The sequence below is a fragment of the Calidris pugnax genome, unplaced genomic scaffold (assembly GCF_001431845.1).
Source record: "Calidris pugnax isolate Ruff unplaced genomic scaffold, ASM143184v1 scaffold316, whole genome shotgun sequence".
In the NCBI taxonomy this organism is placed as follows: Eukaryota; Metazoa; Chordata; class Aves; order Charadriiformes; family Scolopacidae; genus Calidris; species Calidris pugnax.
Genome location: NW_015091194.1, coordinates 1,326,385 through 1,343,596, shown reverse-complemented (window position 1 = coordinate 1,343,596; position 17,212 = coordinate 1,326,385). Strand labels below are relative to the sequence as shown.

The 17,212-nt window shown below is 38.9% G+C and overlaps 1 protein-coding gene across 1 annotated transcript in view; it reads right to left on the bottom strand.

Moving 5' to 3' along the window:
- Window positions 1–357: 357 nt before the first annotated feature.
- Window positions 358–17,212, bottom strand: part of C2CD5 (C2 calcium-dependent domain containing 5) — a 71,105-nt gene continuing 54,250 nt past the window's right edge. The window contains exons 20-29 of the mRNA XM_014959542.1: window positions 14,892–14,953; window positions 13,780–13,878; window positions 13,100–13,189; window positions 11,355–11,442; window positions 10,213–10,299; window positions 7,748–7,798; window positions 6,629–6,730; window positions 5,596–5,786; window positions 2,618–2,764; window positions 358–1,944 (exon numbers count right to left, since the gene is read on the bottom strand). Of these exons, the coding sequence (XP_014815028.1) occupies window positions 1,813–1,944; window positions 2,618–2,764; window positions 5,596–5,786; window positions 6,629–6,730; window positions 7,748–7,798; window positions 10,213–10,299; window positions 11,355–11,442; window positions 13,100–13,189; window positions 13,780–13,878; window positions 14,892–14,953 (1,049 nt within the window). The 3' untranslated portion in view covers window positions 358–1,812. The remainder of the gene's footprint in view (window positions 1,945–2,617; window positions 2,765–5,595; window positions 5,787–6,628; window positions 6,731–7,747; window positions 7,799–10,212; window positions 10,300–11,354; window positions 11,443–13,099; window positions 13,190–13,779; window positions 13,879–14,891; window positions 14,954–17,212) is intronic.

Genomic DNA, 17,212 nt, shown 5'->3' with positions numbered 1-17,212 from the left:
AATCAAGAACAGCTACTTTAATGTGCTACTTCAGAGAATATTTCCATCTGAATACTTCTGCTAAAAACAACTTCTTGTGCCAGATCCAAGACCTTCTTAAGTTATTAATATTCTGCCATCAGCTTCAAAGGCAGCAAGATTAGCCTTGCAAAATAATCAAGAGAGCTGCAACTATTTACAGGCAACTTAATTTATGGCAGCTTTGGTCACAACAGCTACAGAATTTAGAAAGACAATTAACTGTATGAGTAAAGTGTTCTGGTAAGCACCCAATTCAAACACTTTAAATATAAAGACAATTAACTCTCCAATTTTTCAATAATCAGGTTGTAACATTCTGTACAAAAAACGTTCCTCTGAGGACAACGGGGGTGGGATATCTTTAATATGTATCCAGCATACACATTTAACTATTACACATATAAAAACCCATAAAATTTTATACAGAAATTTATTGTGCAAGAATGATTTTCATGCTCATTTACAATGAAATGATTCGTTTTAACAAATAACCATGCCATTGCTTAATTTCAACACTAAGCAGAGTATTTACATTCAAGTTTACACCTTTGTTCAAGTTCCACGTACGGTATTGTCAGAATTAAGTAAGAATGCATCTTCAGATCAAATTTTGCCTTTTTTTTACATTAGAATATCGTTGCCTTTCGGACATTTACTGGAAATGACAAATTTCCTTTCTTTGCAGTAACCCTCATTTCCCAGCTATTGTACCGGGAAATAAAAAATCTAAACCCAAGAAACCCAACTTCCAGAAATGAGCATCACAAAAGGTACATCAATCTCTAATCAGCCAGGCATTTCCAACTTGTTCAATGGAAAGCAGGCTGGAGGGTACCGCTCTGTAACCACTGCTGGAGGACAGTCTATGTCACCCTTGCAAGAGATCATGCCTTAAGAAAATGAGCCTCAGGACAACTCTTTCACAGAATCTGATAATACAACAACAACAACAACAAAGATCTGTTTTGGCAATGTCGAAGCAAACATCTTATAATAGCACCGAACTTACTTTGGAACTTTTTGTTCTTATTTTTTTTTAACCACAGGGATAACTAGGAACACTGCATCATGGTTTGCCACCTTTTTTAAAAACAAAAACAACCAACAAAAAAAAAACCTGAAACATGTGCTGTATAGTAGTAATTAAAAAAAAAATCAGCAGTTCACAAACAGTTGAAATATATTTTTTTCAAAACATGAAATTTCAGTGTGCAGAAATTCTACCTGTGACTTCTTGGTGCTGCTTCTTCCTTTTCATGGTCTGCGATCTCAGGTATGTTCAGAGTTCATCCCACACTTTCTTAACCTGCATGCAAATCTCCTGCACCTTTGGCAAAGGTCACTAATAGAGGCTTCTCAGTTATCTCTCACCCAACCCAAACCCCTCTCATTTCTTAAACTGAGTTGAGAATCAGCTAACACAACATGCAAACTCAGAAACAGTTCTGAATTACAACTGATCATGGTCCGGTTGAACAGCTGAAAAATGCAACAGAATGTTAGTTTCCTTTCACAGTTCCACGGGATACCTCCTAATTTAATCTGTACTCTCGTATCAGTGCTTTTCCTATTGTCTAGATTTCACAGAGGCCTGTAATCCCAACACCAGACTCAGAGCTTACCTGCTAATATGCTGCCCTGACATAAAGTTAAAGGACAAAGTATAGCGATTGTCTTGGATTTTGGCTACGAATGTTATGGAGAGATAGTGATTTTGAAGATGCAAACCTAAACATTCCCACATTTTAAATAATCTTTACATTTGGCAGAGACTGTTTGATTTTTCTGTCTTCACGTTGTGACATCTCCTGTGGAACTGGTGGGTTGTGAAGTGACTGTAGAGGGTTGTGCTGGCAGCATTTCCAACTCGGATTCACGTACAAAGATGACTGCATCACCACTGACATTTATCAAACACTGAGCCTGGGGAGAAAAGAAAAGATAACACAGAGTTACCCAACTAAATAATAACAACACATTTTATGTTGACTTAATCTGCTAGATACAACTACACAGATAACAGAAAGAAGGACAAATTATGAGAATTTATTAGTGAGGCAATCTCTGCCATACCTTTTATATCCACTCGCTTGTGTGCTATTAAAAATGTAGACAGATTCTCCTAAGACCGTTACAAATTAAATACCTGGGTAGCTGTACTTGATGCCACTACTGTTTTGAATATATTTCATGTATGAATATAGTACATTGTCATATTTATTAATAAAGTTTTGACCCTTTATGTCCAAAATGGAGCATATTATAGCAGCAACTCAGTTATTTCTACATGGGGCTAGGATGAAAATCCTAACACTGCAACATCAGCAAAGCTAAGTGAGGTCAGCACTACTGTTCAGCCGTTTCCTGCAATTTAATTCATTCTAGTGAACTTAGTATTGTTACCCATTTGGGTATTTATGAAGCATATGCATAATTTTGTGTTAACTCCTGTGTTCAAGAATGCTCTTGGCTTCTTCAAACAAACATTATGACCAGAGATCCAGAAGCGTTAAACACGGCTCTACAGGGTTGTTGTCTTTTAAATATATAAAATGTGTCACACTAATCACAAGAGTACTGTTATTTCATAATTTACCTGATTTTTGTTTGGATTTTCCATGAAAACACACTGCTTCATTATGTAGGAGACAACTGCATTCCCCCCTAAAGCTGCAACGTGAGCTCTCACCATTGCAAATACTTCAGCAATAAAAGCATGGAGAAAACCACTGACACCACCCTCCTAAAATGGGGAAAAGAAAATAAAATATGTATTTTACATAAGGCATAGCTACAAAATGCTGAATACTTTTCTTACATTTTTATGAGCCGAATATTTCAGTAAATCCTAACTGGTATACTGTATGAACTTAAAAGCTATTCACTGTTGAATGGGCCACAGTTAAAAATCAGACCAATGGAACTAACGGTCTGAGGAGAAGAATGATAAGCAGGTTATTCATTTGTGACTGGAATTATTTGCAGTCAGTATTTTACATACAGTCATACTTTTCAGATATTTCTACACCTCTGCAGGAACATTTAATATTCCAATGACAGTTGAATAATGACTTTTTTCTTTCAGCAGGAAGGATACAACCTTTTTTTTTTTTTTTTTTGATAACTAGCAAGCAGATAAAGAATAATTTCTACTGAGGATTAAAAGAGATTTAGACTTCTTGGAAATTACTGGTAAGGAGTGGCCACTACCTCTGGCCACTGCAACTTCATGTATGCTAATGACTGTCATTAGTTCTCAACATTTACTGAAGAAATAATCCCTCAAAGCACAAAGTAAGCAACAGACAGAGACTTGACAAGAAAGCTATTCAAGTTTTGTTTTTCTCTCCTTGAAGCCTAAAAGAACTTCTGGCCATCCCCTTTAGTGAAGTTTTTTGACTTGATGGTGCTCAGGGGGCGTTTTTACTTCTCCGGTTCCAAGCTGAGTGATTTAAGTGGCTGAGAAAGGAGGAGGAGGAAAACAACGAAGCATGGGTTTTTTCTAGGCAATCTTTATAAAAGAGTGTGAGCAACTACATTGGGGTGGGGGGTGGAACCCAACACACAAAAACCAGGCAACCAACCAACCAAACAAAAAAAAAACACAGGAAAAAAAACCTAAGGAAAGAAACTCATGAAACAGAGCTCAATATTGGTTCAAAGTATCTATAATATTTCAAAATGAAAGTGGAAGGCAAAACCACTGGACTTCCCACATGTGCACATGCCATTGGGGAAAATGAGCTACCCCCATTGGGGTGGGCAGGAGAAGGGACTAAGCTGAACTTCAACAAATACAGACTGTCCTCATATCTACTGCAAAAAGTATAAGCTACACTGAACAGACTCATGAAGATATTGGGAACAAATCCTGTGGATGAAAATTAACAAAAGGCAAGTGTAACTTCACTAATCCAAGCATAAGGTGTGAGTGAAGTCAACTACTACCAGAAATCAAAATTTCAATACAAGTTTGTCATTCCTCATGAAACTGTGATTTTGTCCAAGTGTTTTTTTAACTGATGGGAAAAAAAATCTGTAATATTATAAGCCTAATACAAAATTTGATGACGAGATGTGAAAGATTATAAATATCCACCCATTAATGGCAAAACCTAAGAGCAATGGATAAACCAGATTTATAATTATCATTAATTTCTGAAGCACAGTATCTGGTATATACTTCAGCTTATGAAAGAGTTCATAGGGCTTCAATATTCTGTAAACTACCATAAACAAACCATAAACCAATACGAACAGAAACACTGCTAATTATTTTTCTGTAGAATCTAAACCACATGGCTCAAGTTGGATATCATGAGTTTGCGACTCAGCCTGTGCAGCTCAGAGAGATTTAAAGTACCTGCTGGAAACAGCACACTGACAGTACCACAGAAACTGTGCAACCATCCACCAAACCTCATGAAGGAGTTGAATCAAATACTTGAGCAACCTACCTCTGCTGAGATCTGCTATCCCAATTACTGAAGCTTCCTTATCAGCTGTTTAATTTGCATCTGCAGAAGCTGCCGCTAGTACAGAAATGTCGTGTCACCACTTCCCTGGTGATACCACGCACCTACTTTTGAAAATGTTGTCCATTTCACACAGATTTCTCAAGTTAAAAGAGGTCATAACTTGCAAGATGCAAACCAGATGTCTACCTGACCACAGTTTCTCTAGGGAGCTCGCAACTCATTTTGTAAAGGCTGATCATTTTTCTTGAAATCTGCTATGTAATTGTACCAATGTGTAATTAGCAAGAAAGGGCACTGACAAATCAGGCAAGAGGTCCATTCTTTTGCTGTGGCCAGAAGTTGTAGCAGAAGGATGCAGCTACTTTCCAAAAGGACATGAAAAAAGTAAGTAACCTGTCTTGAAAGGAGTATGCTCATGCTCAAAGGAGTATCTATTGTCCAGATGCAGACTGAAGGTCACTGTTTGAGTATCACTAGCTACACCCTCTAAGCCTTTTAGGTGTTCATCACACAGAGCTACGTCACTGAGAACGCACAGAAGGTAATATATAACTACTACGCTGATTTTTACTACGTCACTGAGAACGCACAGAAGGTAATAGATAACTACGTATGCTGATACGATACAGGAAGACTTGTATTAACCAAATAATTCTAAAATTCACATACATTGTGAAAGTTCATCATTGAGATTGATAAATGAGATAAGAATGGATTTATTTATTTTTTGGCATTTAAATTAATCTCAGTTTTGGATTCAAACAATCCCAAATAGAATTGTTGGCCACAAACCTATTTTTTCCAAGCAGTTCTGTTTAAGAACTCTTTGGTTTAGCGTTATAACCAAATTCAACAACGTGGCAATGGTGAAGTAAGCCCTTCCTAACATTTCCAAACACAACACAGCTCTATATGCTCCATGACAAGAGCAGTGCAATGCAACTTACCCTCCCATCTCAGCACCTACCCTCAAGTGACAAAATGTCTCTTGACATTTTGAGGTGCTGCTGACCATACCTCAACTCAAACATCTTCAGATACTTACCTTTGATTATTATTGTTAACAAAAAGTACTAAACCCTGATATACAGCTCACCTCACGCAAAGAAGTGGTTTCTCGTATAAAAAACATGTTGATTATCCCAAGATATTTAGTTATTTTTGCCCCAGGTAGAAAAGAAAGAGGTGTCATCTTAACAACTGAGACGGTAGAGTTGGCGCACGATGGAAAAGAACGGTGCTTTAAGTATCCCTCAGCCAATGGACTTGCTTTATCAAGCGAAGCAGCTAAAAAGATGGGGAAAAAAAAGAATAGAAAGTAACTATCAAGTACGATCTATTACTGTTTCTCAAAACACAAAAACTCTTCTTTATGGTTTCCAAATAGCTTGGTGACAACATTCAGCTGCCTGTGATGCTCAGCCATACCATGTGAGAAAGGAAATTATCATGCAATGCATGCAAAAGGAGACAAAAAGCTGAAATGGAATTTATTTGGAAGAGTGGCATTCCTGCAAAGGAAAACATTGAGGCGAGTAGCTGCACATACAACAATCAGTTATAAAGTGAAGGTAAAGAAAAAAGTGCCAACATTTTGAAATATGTATTCTGCCGGAGGAACAAATTATAGGAAGTGTGAAAGTTGTTGTGTTTCCCCAGTGCAGCATTTTCCATTAAAACAGATATTAATCTCTGCTAATTTAAGCAAGATAGTCAGACCTGTGGCCAAAGAACTACTGAAAAATAACTCACCACTTGCTAATTTAGTGACCATTGCCTTGACCATTGCCTTGGTGATTGCTTCCTGTTTCTCACCAAAAATTTTCCAAGATCATACATACACCTACATCCATGCAGTGTATGTTATATAATTAGTAGGCGTACACATTTATTGAGAACTAATTTTTACTAAGTGAACAGAAATACTACATTTTGCTTTTTATGATACTGGTACACAAACCCTGTATTGGCTTACAAAGACATTAACAATGTCGGCAGTTTTCACACTCGGGTATTGGTTCTACATGTGATCTGCAGGACTATTGCTGGGCAGGAAACTCCACTATTCACCACTGGGAAATCAGAGATATGTCTCAGATTATCATAACGTGGTAGAAACAGCCGCCTACTTGTCTTAATTGATCCGCGCCTTATGGTCTGAGCTTTCAGTTTAATGAGCTCTATCCAGCTGTTGCATCTGTCTGCAAAGGAACTGTAATCAATTGACGTTGCTGAAAACACAGACAGAAAAACAAAAGAAAAAACAAAGAAAAAAAAATATGGATGATGTCTCTTGCTCATCTCAATGCTCCTTTTGAGGAAGCAATTTATTTGTGTCTGAGAGAGAACAAACATCCCTTTCCAGGTCTGTTTAAAGGAAAAGTTACAGTAGAGGTTTGGACTCGTCCAAACCCGGGTACCGATTTCTGGTGATGTCCCAGCTGTGAACCAACTGCCTGACTGGGACTTCATCACTGAAAAAACATGCAAATACAGTCATTAATGACTTATGCTAGATTATGGTTTTTTTAAAATCTCATTTTAGTTCTTAAGTTCTGGCTTCTTTAAATTTATTTAAGCCTTGTTTAGTTTTCATTTGCATTGCTATTTTTTTCCTCACGAAAAGCTGCTGATTGTGATTTGTACTTCCTAACTATCTTCACCAACATCTAACCTACAGACTGGAAAAAAAACAAGGTTTGGTGGTGAGGATAAGAGTCACAAGCTGAAACAACACCTCCGTTTGAAACAACTTGATTTTCCTTACAAAACACTGTACTCCTCCCCCCAGCACCTCCCCCCCTTATCATTACACCGAGAAGTAGAGTTGTTTCTGCTATGACTTTGGGTATTAGTTGCAGGGGTGTTTGCGTATCTTTAAAATAAAATTAAAAAAAAAAAAAAGTTTTGCAAACACCGTTTCTTCATTACCCTGAAGAAACGGAAGGATCACATGCTAACTTCAAATTAAGACAAGCAAAAAAAGCTCTCTCCCAGAGAACTAATTTTCTGTCAGATAAAGTGATACCAATATATCTGACAGAGACACACTGCTGTTATTAACAAATCTGACTTTTGTAATTATAAAACCACATCAAAATATTATGATGTCATTAAGCCACACCAGAGCATGCATTCTCAGTTAACTAGTAAACACTTCCTGGATTAAAACGCATCCAAAAAGAGTATACCAATACCCCAAGAATGCTCAGTCTGTTCTGGCATATGGCTAAATGAAGTGAACTCACCTCTCTGAGGAGCAGGAATACCTGTGTGGGAACTTGCACCCTCCAGGGCTTCTAGGAAGACAAAATTAATTCCATTCAGATAATATATGAGCAGAGTCATGTAGTACAGGACAACAGCTTTCTTCTTATAAAAAAAAAAAATTTAGAGTAAAATAGAAGGAAAAAAACTTCTATATATTATACTACGCTCTTTGATAGCACATAATAAATCGGTATAAATAATTGACTTTACTAAATCTGTCTTGCAAATCATAATATGATCATTTACCAACAGTCATTATGCATAAGGTTATATAAAAATATGTTTTAACTAACAATCTTACAGAAAAGTATGTTAAAAAAAGTGTCAATGTATTAAATAAGCTGCTAAGTGAACTTAACTGCACTGAAACCTCGAGTCTACTTGTGAAGAAATGAGAGATGAAATAATGAGGTGGTTGAAAGCCTCCAAAGAGAGGCCCTGGAATGTGAGGAACATGAGGAACATGAGGAACAGTGATGTAGGTGAACAGGCTGCCCTCTAGTGGTCACTGCTCATTGGAAAAGCAGCACCGTCTACTGACAGTCACAAAGGCCTCAGTCGGAAATTCTTAGATAGCTCCTCTTTTTAACATATTATTGGGTGGGTTGAGGGAGGCTATATTATTAGGGTGGTTACACTGATGGGGGTTGCTCAGGTTGGGTTTAATCCAGAAATCACGGAAAAGGCAGGTGGATGGCAACGCATCCACCAAAGGCATGGACTAGGCAAACAAAGATGATTGAGGGACTGGAGCATCTCCCTGATGAGGAAAGGCTGAGAGAGCTGGGGCTCTTGAGCCTGGAGAAGAGAAGGCTGAGGGGAGACCTTATCAATGCTTCCAAGGATCTAATAATATAGCCAGGCTGTGGCCTCAGGGCTGTGACCGAAATGCAGGGCCAGGCTCAGTCCCAGCAAAGCCTGTTCTTGCTGAGAGGCTGCATCAGGACAAGACGTGACCAAAAAGCAGCAGCAGATGTTAAAGAAACCTGGGGGAAAACCACCAAAACCCTGGTCCTGGAGATGTTCGTGGAAGCTTTTGCTTTTCAGGGCAGAGGAGGCAGCTCCTGACCACTCATGGTAGAGAGCAAAAGTCTGGAGGAGGCAAAATTATTTCTCTTTGGCTTTCGCACCCATTTAGTGTGGTTTTTGCCCCATCATGGGGTGTTTTGTGGGTGCAGCCAGTTCAGGTGCTGCGAGTCAGAGAGGTTTGGGAATGGGTCACTGGAGCTCATGGGGCAGGTTTCTTGCAAACAACCTGGGAGATCCCCAGGCTTTGCACAAACTTCAAAATCAGGGTTGACTGGAAGACAAAACCAATCCAAACCTCTCATTCTTGGCAGCTCTTTTATGGTGCTTTGGGAAATAATGCTTGAAATTTGTCGCTCTCGTGTAAAGAAAAATCTGCCTTCCCCGCTGCAAGCAGTGAATTATAATTTTTTTAAAATGGGAATTGGAAAAAAATTCAGTTTGGAGCAGTGCAGGTACTTGAGGTTTAACAGTATCAGAATGTTACTTCAGTAGAAGGTAAACACACAGAAACGAAAAATAAAAAGAAAAACCAAAGCAATAAGAATATCCCTGCTGAAATTAAACTGGCCTCTGAAAATCTAAGTAAATGTGGTAGGCACCCTCCTTTATACAACTTACGTAACGGGCAAAAAAAGGGAGCTCTTTAACACTTTAGTTAAAGAACATTTACCATAATGCTAAATTTCCTGGGACTAAGCATTTTGGTGGTAGATAATCAAACAACAGAGAAGGAAGTAAAGGTAAATTCAACAAACGATGACCTAATTGTTCATACAGTCATAGAAGAATTATGACAACCATTCTTGAAATGCTGCTCTATCTCAGGTAAAATAAAGCAGCTCTTTTCACTGTTGAACAGGTAAAATGTGCCGCACTACCCAAATTGTCCACTACACAAGCATAGGCTCCATTCACTTAAAATTTTCACTTAAAAAAAAAAAACAAAAAAACAAACATTCAGTTTTGCTCTGCTGAACAACCAATATTTGCTAGATAAAGTATTTCACACCATGAAAACTATGAGATTAATTATTTGAGGTTGACAATACCTGGAGTTATTTTACATGGGCCATTTACAGAAGCAAAGCAGTGTGAGACAAGCCTAATTATTAAATAGTTTATAATTCTTTAAGTTAAATGACATCCAGCACACAGTGCTCTGCAGCATTTTCAATACTCTAAATGCAAAGACAGTAGAACTACAGGAAATCTACAAAAGAATATATCTAGAATGATTAGTCAACCCATCTTATGTCACCCTCAATAAATTTGACTTCAGGAGTGAATGTACCTATTATGCCTAGCTATCAAAGAATATTTAAAGCATGTGAAAGTACAGCTATTTTAAATAAGAGAGCAGAACTCAAAATCAGTAAAAAAAAAAAAAAGTTTAGCATTTGTCCATTTAACTGACCTTTAGATGGTGAGAATGGTTGAGAAGCAAGGGGATCTGAGCAAAGTTCCAATGGAAACTGTAGCTGCTCTTCATTGTCTGTAGATGCTTCAACAAAGAAAACAGACCTGATTGATAATTAATCCCCAAAATGCATTTGTCAGTAATAATAATCACTACAGATTCAATTTAGTCAGGTCTGACTGGACCAGATTTTTTTCAGCGTATGCACACAGTGATGCAGTTCTGTGTGAACTGTCGAATGTCTGACAATAAATCCAGCTGCAAAATTGAACAGAATTTGCGTTCCCTTGAACAGGATTTGATTTAGTATTTTCAGGAAAACACATGAAGTCAATTCATGCATTTTAGATTTGATTCTGCAGTTGGACCCGAGTTAGCTATATGTTCTGGTAAAAAGTACCATTGGATTTATTTCACTTAAAAGAAAACAAACAATTTAACTGTTACCACTGAAAAACTAAGGTATAACTAATGTTTTAGAAGCACATGGCTCTGTTCTAATACCCAGTTCCATTCTTCATAATGGAGTATTTTCAACGTTCTGTCTAAATCCCCATCTCCAGATTGCACACATCAATTTCTAGTGCAAGATGGTGCTTCACCAGCAAGATGACATATGCAGATTACAGTAGTCTCTTCTATTCCTTCCATAATGCTATATGCTTCACTCATCTCCAAAAATATTACTGACCTACTTAAGGGGTTTTTTGGACTTTTTTTTTTCAAGTATCATGAATAATTTATTTTCTGCCTTCTGAAGTAAAGACAAAATTTGCCACTTATAAGAACAAGTATTCTCTAATGACTTATACCACGTTTCAAAATCAATGGAAAATTCATAATGGAAAATCTCTAATTCCTTAAAGAAATATATTTAAAGAAAGATGCTACATGGAATAAGGAAATACCAATTATTTTTTTTACGTTATCGTAAGTTTGTTGATTACATAAAGCAAATACCTAATACATCACAAGTAAGTCATCCTGCTGGAGGTCACATACACAAACTCTAAATAACTCTGTATTATGGCTTTATGATTTCATAGAATCTCCCCTTAAAAATGTGTATATGGAACTGAAATGAAAATGTAGACTCATTACATATTATCTCTTATCTTTACATGCCTCCCAACTTTTACCTCTTTGCTGTGATTTTTCTGTAGGGGCTTTATTGGCTTGTAACGCTTGGTTTTTGTCAAATGTAATTGCAACAGCTGTGACTGCAATCTGCAAATCAGAAATATATGGCACATTAGGTAACTCCATCTCTCACGCAATCTGCAAAAATAATTTTTCAAACAAGCCAGCTTTTTCCATAGACCAGTAACAGGGAAAAAAGAAAATCATCTAAGCAGACATATTATCAACCCTTAACATCAGAGCATAAAAAGTAATACTAAGGTCTGTTCTTAAAACATACACCTGACAGTGTCTGTCCCACATTCATGATTTTGTTCATCAGTTCTTTCCCTCTTTCTTGGTGAATTGACATTTAAAAAAACCGTCAGTGGATTGAAAACTGGCTAAAAGACAGAACCCAGAGGGTTGTGATTAGGGGCACAGAATCCAGCTGGAGGTCTGTAACAATTGGTGTTCCCCAGGGGTCAGTACTGGGTCCAGTCCTCTTCAATATATTCATCAATGACCTGGACGAAGGGATGGAATGTACCCTCAGCAAGTTTGAGCTTCAATGACCTGGACGAAGGGATGGAACGTACCTTCAGCAAGTTTGAGCTTTACCCTCAGCAAGTTTGCTGATGACACAACACTGGGAGGGGTGGCTGACACCCCAGAAGGCCATCCAGAGAGACCCGGACAGGCTGGAGAGCTGGGCCGAGAGAAACCTAATGAAATTTAACAAGGGCAAGTGCAGGGTGCTGCACCTGGGGAGGAATAACCCCCTGCACCAGGACAGGTTGGGGGTGACCTGCTGGAGAGCAGCTCTGAGGAGAAAGACCTGGGAGTTCTGGTGGACAACAGGATGACCATGAGCCAGCAATGGGCCCTTGTGGCCAAGAAGGCCAATGGCATCCTGGGGGGCATCAAGAAGAGCGTGACCAGCAGGTAGAGAGAGGTCATCCTGCCCCTCTGCTCTGCTCCGCACTGGGGAGGCCCCATCTGGAGCACTGGGACCAGTTCTGGGCTCCCCAGTTCCAGAAGGACAGGGAACTGCTGGAGAGGGGACAGCAGAGGCTACAAAGATGATGAGGGGCCTGGAGCATCTCTCTTATGAGGAGAGGCTGAGGGACTTGGGTCTTTTTAGTCTGGAGAAGAGAAGGCTGAGGGGGGATCTGATCAACACCTATAAATACTTCAAGGGTGGGTGTCAGGAGGATGGGGCCAGTCTTTTTTCAGTGGTGCCCAGGGACAGGACAAGAGGAAATGGGCACAAACTTGAGTATAGGAAGTTCCACCTAAACATGAGGAGGAACTTCTTTCCTGTGAGGGTGGCAGAGCCCTGGCAGAGGCTGCCCAGGGAGGCGGTGGAGTCTCCTTCTCTGGAGACATTCCAAACCTGCCTGGACAAGTTCCTGTGCAACCTGCTCTGAGTGGACCTGCTCTGGCAGGGGGTTGGACTGGATGATCTCCAGAGGTCCCTTCCAACCCCATGGGATTCTGTGATTGTATCAGTAAAAGAGAAATGCTTTGTTGAACACACTGCACTCATGAAATAGCACGTAGTTCTATGATTCTCAAAACTGGTGAACTCAATAGGTAATCCTTTTTCTTCACCAAACATTATGGCCTTAGGTTTTACTTCAGAATTCATCACACATACTAGTAAGTCAAGTCCTACCTGAGTTTACTCTGCGTAGCAAATGTTAATTAAAGGCCAAAACTGGCATGCCCACATGCTTAAAGTCAAAAGAAGCAGTTTACTTACCTGAACTAATTCATCCTCTGGTAGAGCAACTGTAAAATTCACATGACAAAGGCAGCAGGGAACCATAGATCGTAGTTTAAAATACAAGCTCTGTTGAAGACAAGACATTATTTGTGTTACTCTAAAAAATAAAGTATCATTTATTTCAGAGAAATTAAAGATCAAAACTCTTTTCATAGTAGAAACCATCTAATCATATTTATAATCATAATAATCCAATCATATTAATGTTTTTCATGAAGAATTACAGGTGTGAAGAGTCAGGATAGCATGCAATTTACTGTGTAGCAGTCTTTATATACACCGGAACAGGCTGCCCAGAGAAGTTGTGGATAGTCCTTCCCTGGAAATGTTCAAGACCAGGCTGGATGGGGCTTGGAGCACCCTGGTCCAGTGGGAAGTGTCCCTGCCCAGGGCAGGGGGGTTGGAACTCGAAGATCTCTCTGTTTCTATAGTACACTATCAGTCAAGGGACTCATTCAAAGTCAAAAAGCTCTGGAAATCCTAAATATATTAAGGCGGCTGAATCTCTCTGTAGAGCAGCTCACAAACCAGTAGTACACATTTTGTAGTCTAATTCTGAAAAGTAATTATGAAGAAAATGTTATTTTCAGTAACAGGCCCGATTTTATTTGGTTCCGTTTGAACAATTCAAAAAATGTTTGAAATAGGATTCTTACCTTCAACAGATTCTCACAGAGATCGTTGAAGTTCTTATTAAGGGTTTGATTTGTTAGGTTAATGTTGCTTAATCTGGATACTCTTACTGCTGTGAACATCTGAATTGGAAACAAAAACACTTTTATTTTTTTCAATATATGCCTGTATGTTATATTAAAATAAAAACTAATTCATAAAGAAGGCAAATAATGCAGGAGAGGGAAAGGAAGAAGGAGAGGCATTGAAAGAAAGGGAAAAAAACTGTAGCAAGAATAAGTACAGTACTTATTACTCATGAAATTTTACGAATAAAAGGCAAATTTTGTGTGAACTAATGTATATGAATATATGAAACAAGTTATTAAGCAAGATACGAAATACTCAATATTCTTTTTACTTACTTCATAAAGGAGTCATTCTACATGCTACATATTTTGTTAATTGCTGTTGAAAACTGTATGTTAATCTTGTACAATAATGTACACAGCAATGGAACATCACATGCAAATACACAGGGAAGCCCAGCAGCCTGAGAGTCTGCCGCTGGTGCGGTGATATGGTGTTCAGGTTTGAGCCGTGGGTCTGCAAAGCAGAGTCTTGCATTGTGTCAATTAGGTGTAAAAACTCATTTCATTAGATCTGTTTTAACTCTCTCAATAGAAGACTGAATTGTGTTGTACAAACATGGCCGCAAGTGTTTAATTATAAATGGAATTTTTCTCTACTCACCGAATTGGCTTTACCTAATTCTTACTTATCTTAAGCTGTTAATCTTATCATTCAGTATCTCACACTAAGTAACAGTCAACAACTTGTTTCTCTTAAGAGGCTTCAAAATCTAGCCAAGCTCTTAAAAACACCTAAAACCCCAAAGTTCATACTTACTGGAATTATTTTCTAATTTTTATATTTTTGTCACAGATTCTGTTACAGAAGAGCATTGGAAAAAAACACAAAATAACAGGTTCTCATAGCCTATTTCTCTTACCAAAACAGTACTTTTATTTCTAACACAAGAGTATCCTTTTAACTTCTCTTTCAAAATTATTTACCTCTAATATATATTTAAATAACTACACCACATTTCAACACAATTTGGAAAAAAGTTTTCATTTTCTTTGAATAACCTTACTTGAATTTCCGGTGTCCAGTTATTTATACCAGGCATAATTTCTGTGTTGCAACTGTAAAAACCTGTGAAGAAAATATTTGGGAAAATCTATGAAATACGAAAATACTTTTAAAGAAACATATATGGCCTGACTTAATGTTTTACAAGTATTTTCCTTCATGTGATTTTGAATATTGAATAAAATACCAGAAGTAAGACCAACATTCAAAAAACAAACATAGCAGCTGAAGAATACAATGTAACATACAAAAGAAACACGTGCTTTCTGTTATTCTTACTGAAGGGGAAAAAAAAACGGATTGGAAAGATGGAACTCACCACTTCTAAAACATTAATTCACTACAAAATTTTTATTCTGAGTATTTTCTTCAACCACCAAAAAGCAAGACCAGAAACGTCATCACGCTGAGGAATGTGAGAGAGGCTACAATGTCGATACACCAGAGGGATGGGATGTCATCCAAAAGGACCTGGACAGGCTGGAGAGGTGGGCCCAGGTGAACCTCATGAGGTTCAACAAGAACAAGTGCAAGGTTCTGCACCTGGGCCAGAACAATCCTCACCATCAGTACAGACTGGGGGGTGAGGGATTGGAAAGCAGCCCTGAGGAAAGGGACTTGGGGGTGCTGGTGGATGAGAAGCTGGACATGAGCAGGCAGTGGGCAGCTGCAGCCCAGAAGGCCAATCCCATCCTGGGCTGCATCAAGAGATGCGTTGCCAGCAGGTCCAGAGAGGGGATTCTGCCACTTTGCTCTGCTCTGGTGAGACCTCACCTGGAGTATTGTGTGCAGGTCTGGAGCCTTCAGTATAGGAAAGGCATGGACCTGATGGAGAGGGTCCAGAGGAGGGCCACGAGGATGATCAGGGGGTTGGAGCACCTCTGCTATGAGGACAGGCTGAGGGAGCTGGGGTTGTTCAGCCTGGAGAAGAGGAGGCTCCGGGGAGACCTAATAGCAGCCTTCCAGTACCTGAAGGGGGCTACAGGAAGGCTGGGGAGAACCTGTTTAGAAAGGCCTGCAGTGACAGGACGAGGGGCAATGGCTTCAAGCTGGAGGGGAACAGATTTAGACTGGAGATGAGGAGAGGGTTCTTCACTGTGAGGGTGGTGGAGCACTGGAACAGGTTGCCCAGGGAGGTGGTTGAGGCCCCATCCCTGGAGATATCCAAGGTGAGGCTTGATGAGGCCCTGGGCAACCTGGTCTAGTTGGGGGTGTCCCTGCTGACTGCGGGGGGGTCGGACTAGATGGCCTTTGGAGGTCCCTTCTGGCCTGGGCAATTCTATGATCCTATGACTCTATGAAATGAAACCGGTGACAGTTGCTCCCGATGGAGACCGCATAACTCGTGTCACCTCCTGCTAGGTACTAATTGGGGAGACAAGCTCCCTGATTGCTTCGTGGAACCGCTCCTTGAGGAATGCACAAAACAAGAAACTCCTGACTCGTTGGTCCTGAGCAGGGAGAAGCATTCAAAGAGGTTTTTTAGCTCTTATCAAGATACACTGCAACCCAAAGTCCACTATTGCTCTGCCTAGCTGCTAATAGACAAATTAGATGCAAATAAGAAAACATTCAAAATGTGATAGGGAAAGCTAAAAAAGCTAACCTTTGATAGACAGCACAGAGATGCTTTAAAGATAGATATATCTTTCTATATATATTATCTTTAGATAGACAGATAAAGATATACCTAGAGACTGAGTGCAAATACATATCATTTACTAACAAAGACTTACTTTCAAACCTACAGAAAATGACAAATACTGACTTGGATAAAAATGCCATGGATGATTTCAGAATTCCAAGTAATTTTGGACTTTGCTTTTTTTAACAGCAAAGCCTACAAATGCAGTGAACACAAAGATTTAAACTGACAGTATGGCAGAATCATAAAGCAAGGAAAATACAAATGCACCTGTTGAACAAGAGAGCTGGAAGAGCAAATCGCTCACTTTAAATAACATTCTTGGATTGCAACACCAATATGTCACATTGCACGGTTACAAATCCTTAAAGATCATTCTGTTGTCTTTATTTCTACTTCCATTGATTCTGAAACCTACAAATTAGCCATTCAGCCTAAAAATCTTCAGAAACTGGTATAGTAGTAGAAAAGATCCAATATGAAGAAAGAACAAATTTGCAACAGCCATACAAGTCAGTGAACTGCAAAATACTGCACAAATACTGTTTACCTCAGTTTTCAATAAGCAACAATCCCCATAAAAGGCTTAATGACTTGTTTTTCACAGGTATCTCTGACAAGCTGAACACTTCAAGAGTATTTTCACTATTATTCTGGAAATTTTTTTTTTTTTTTTT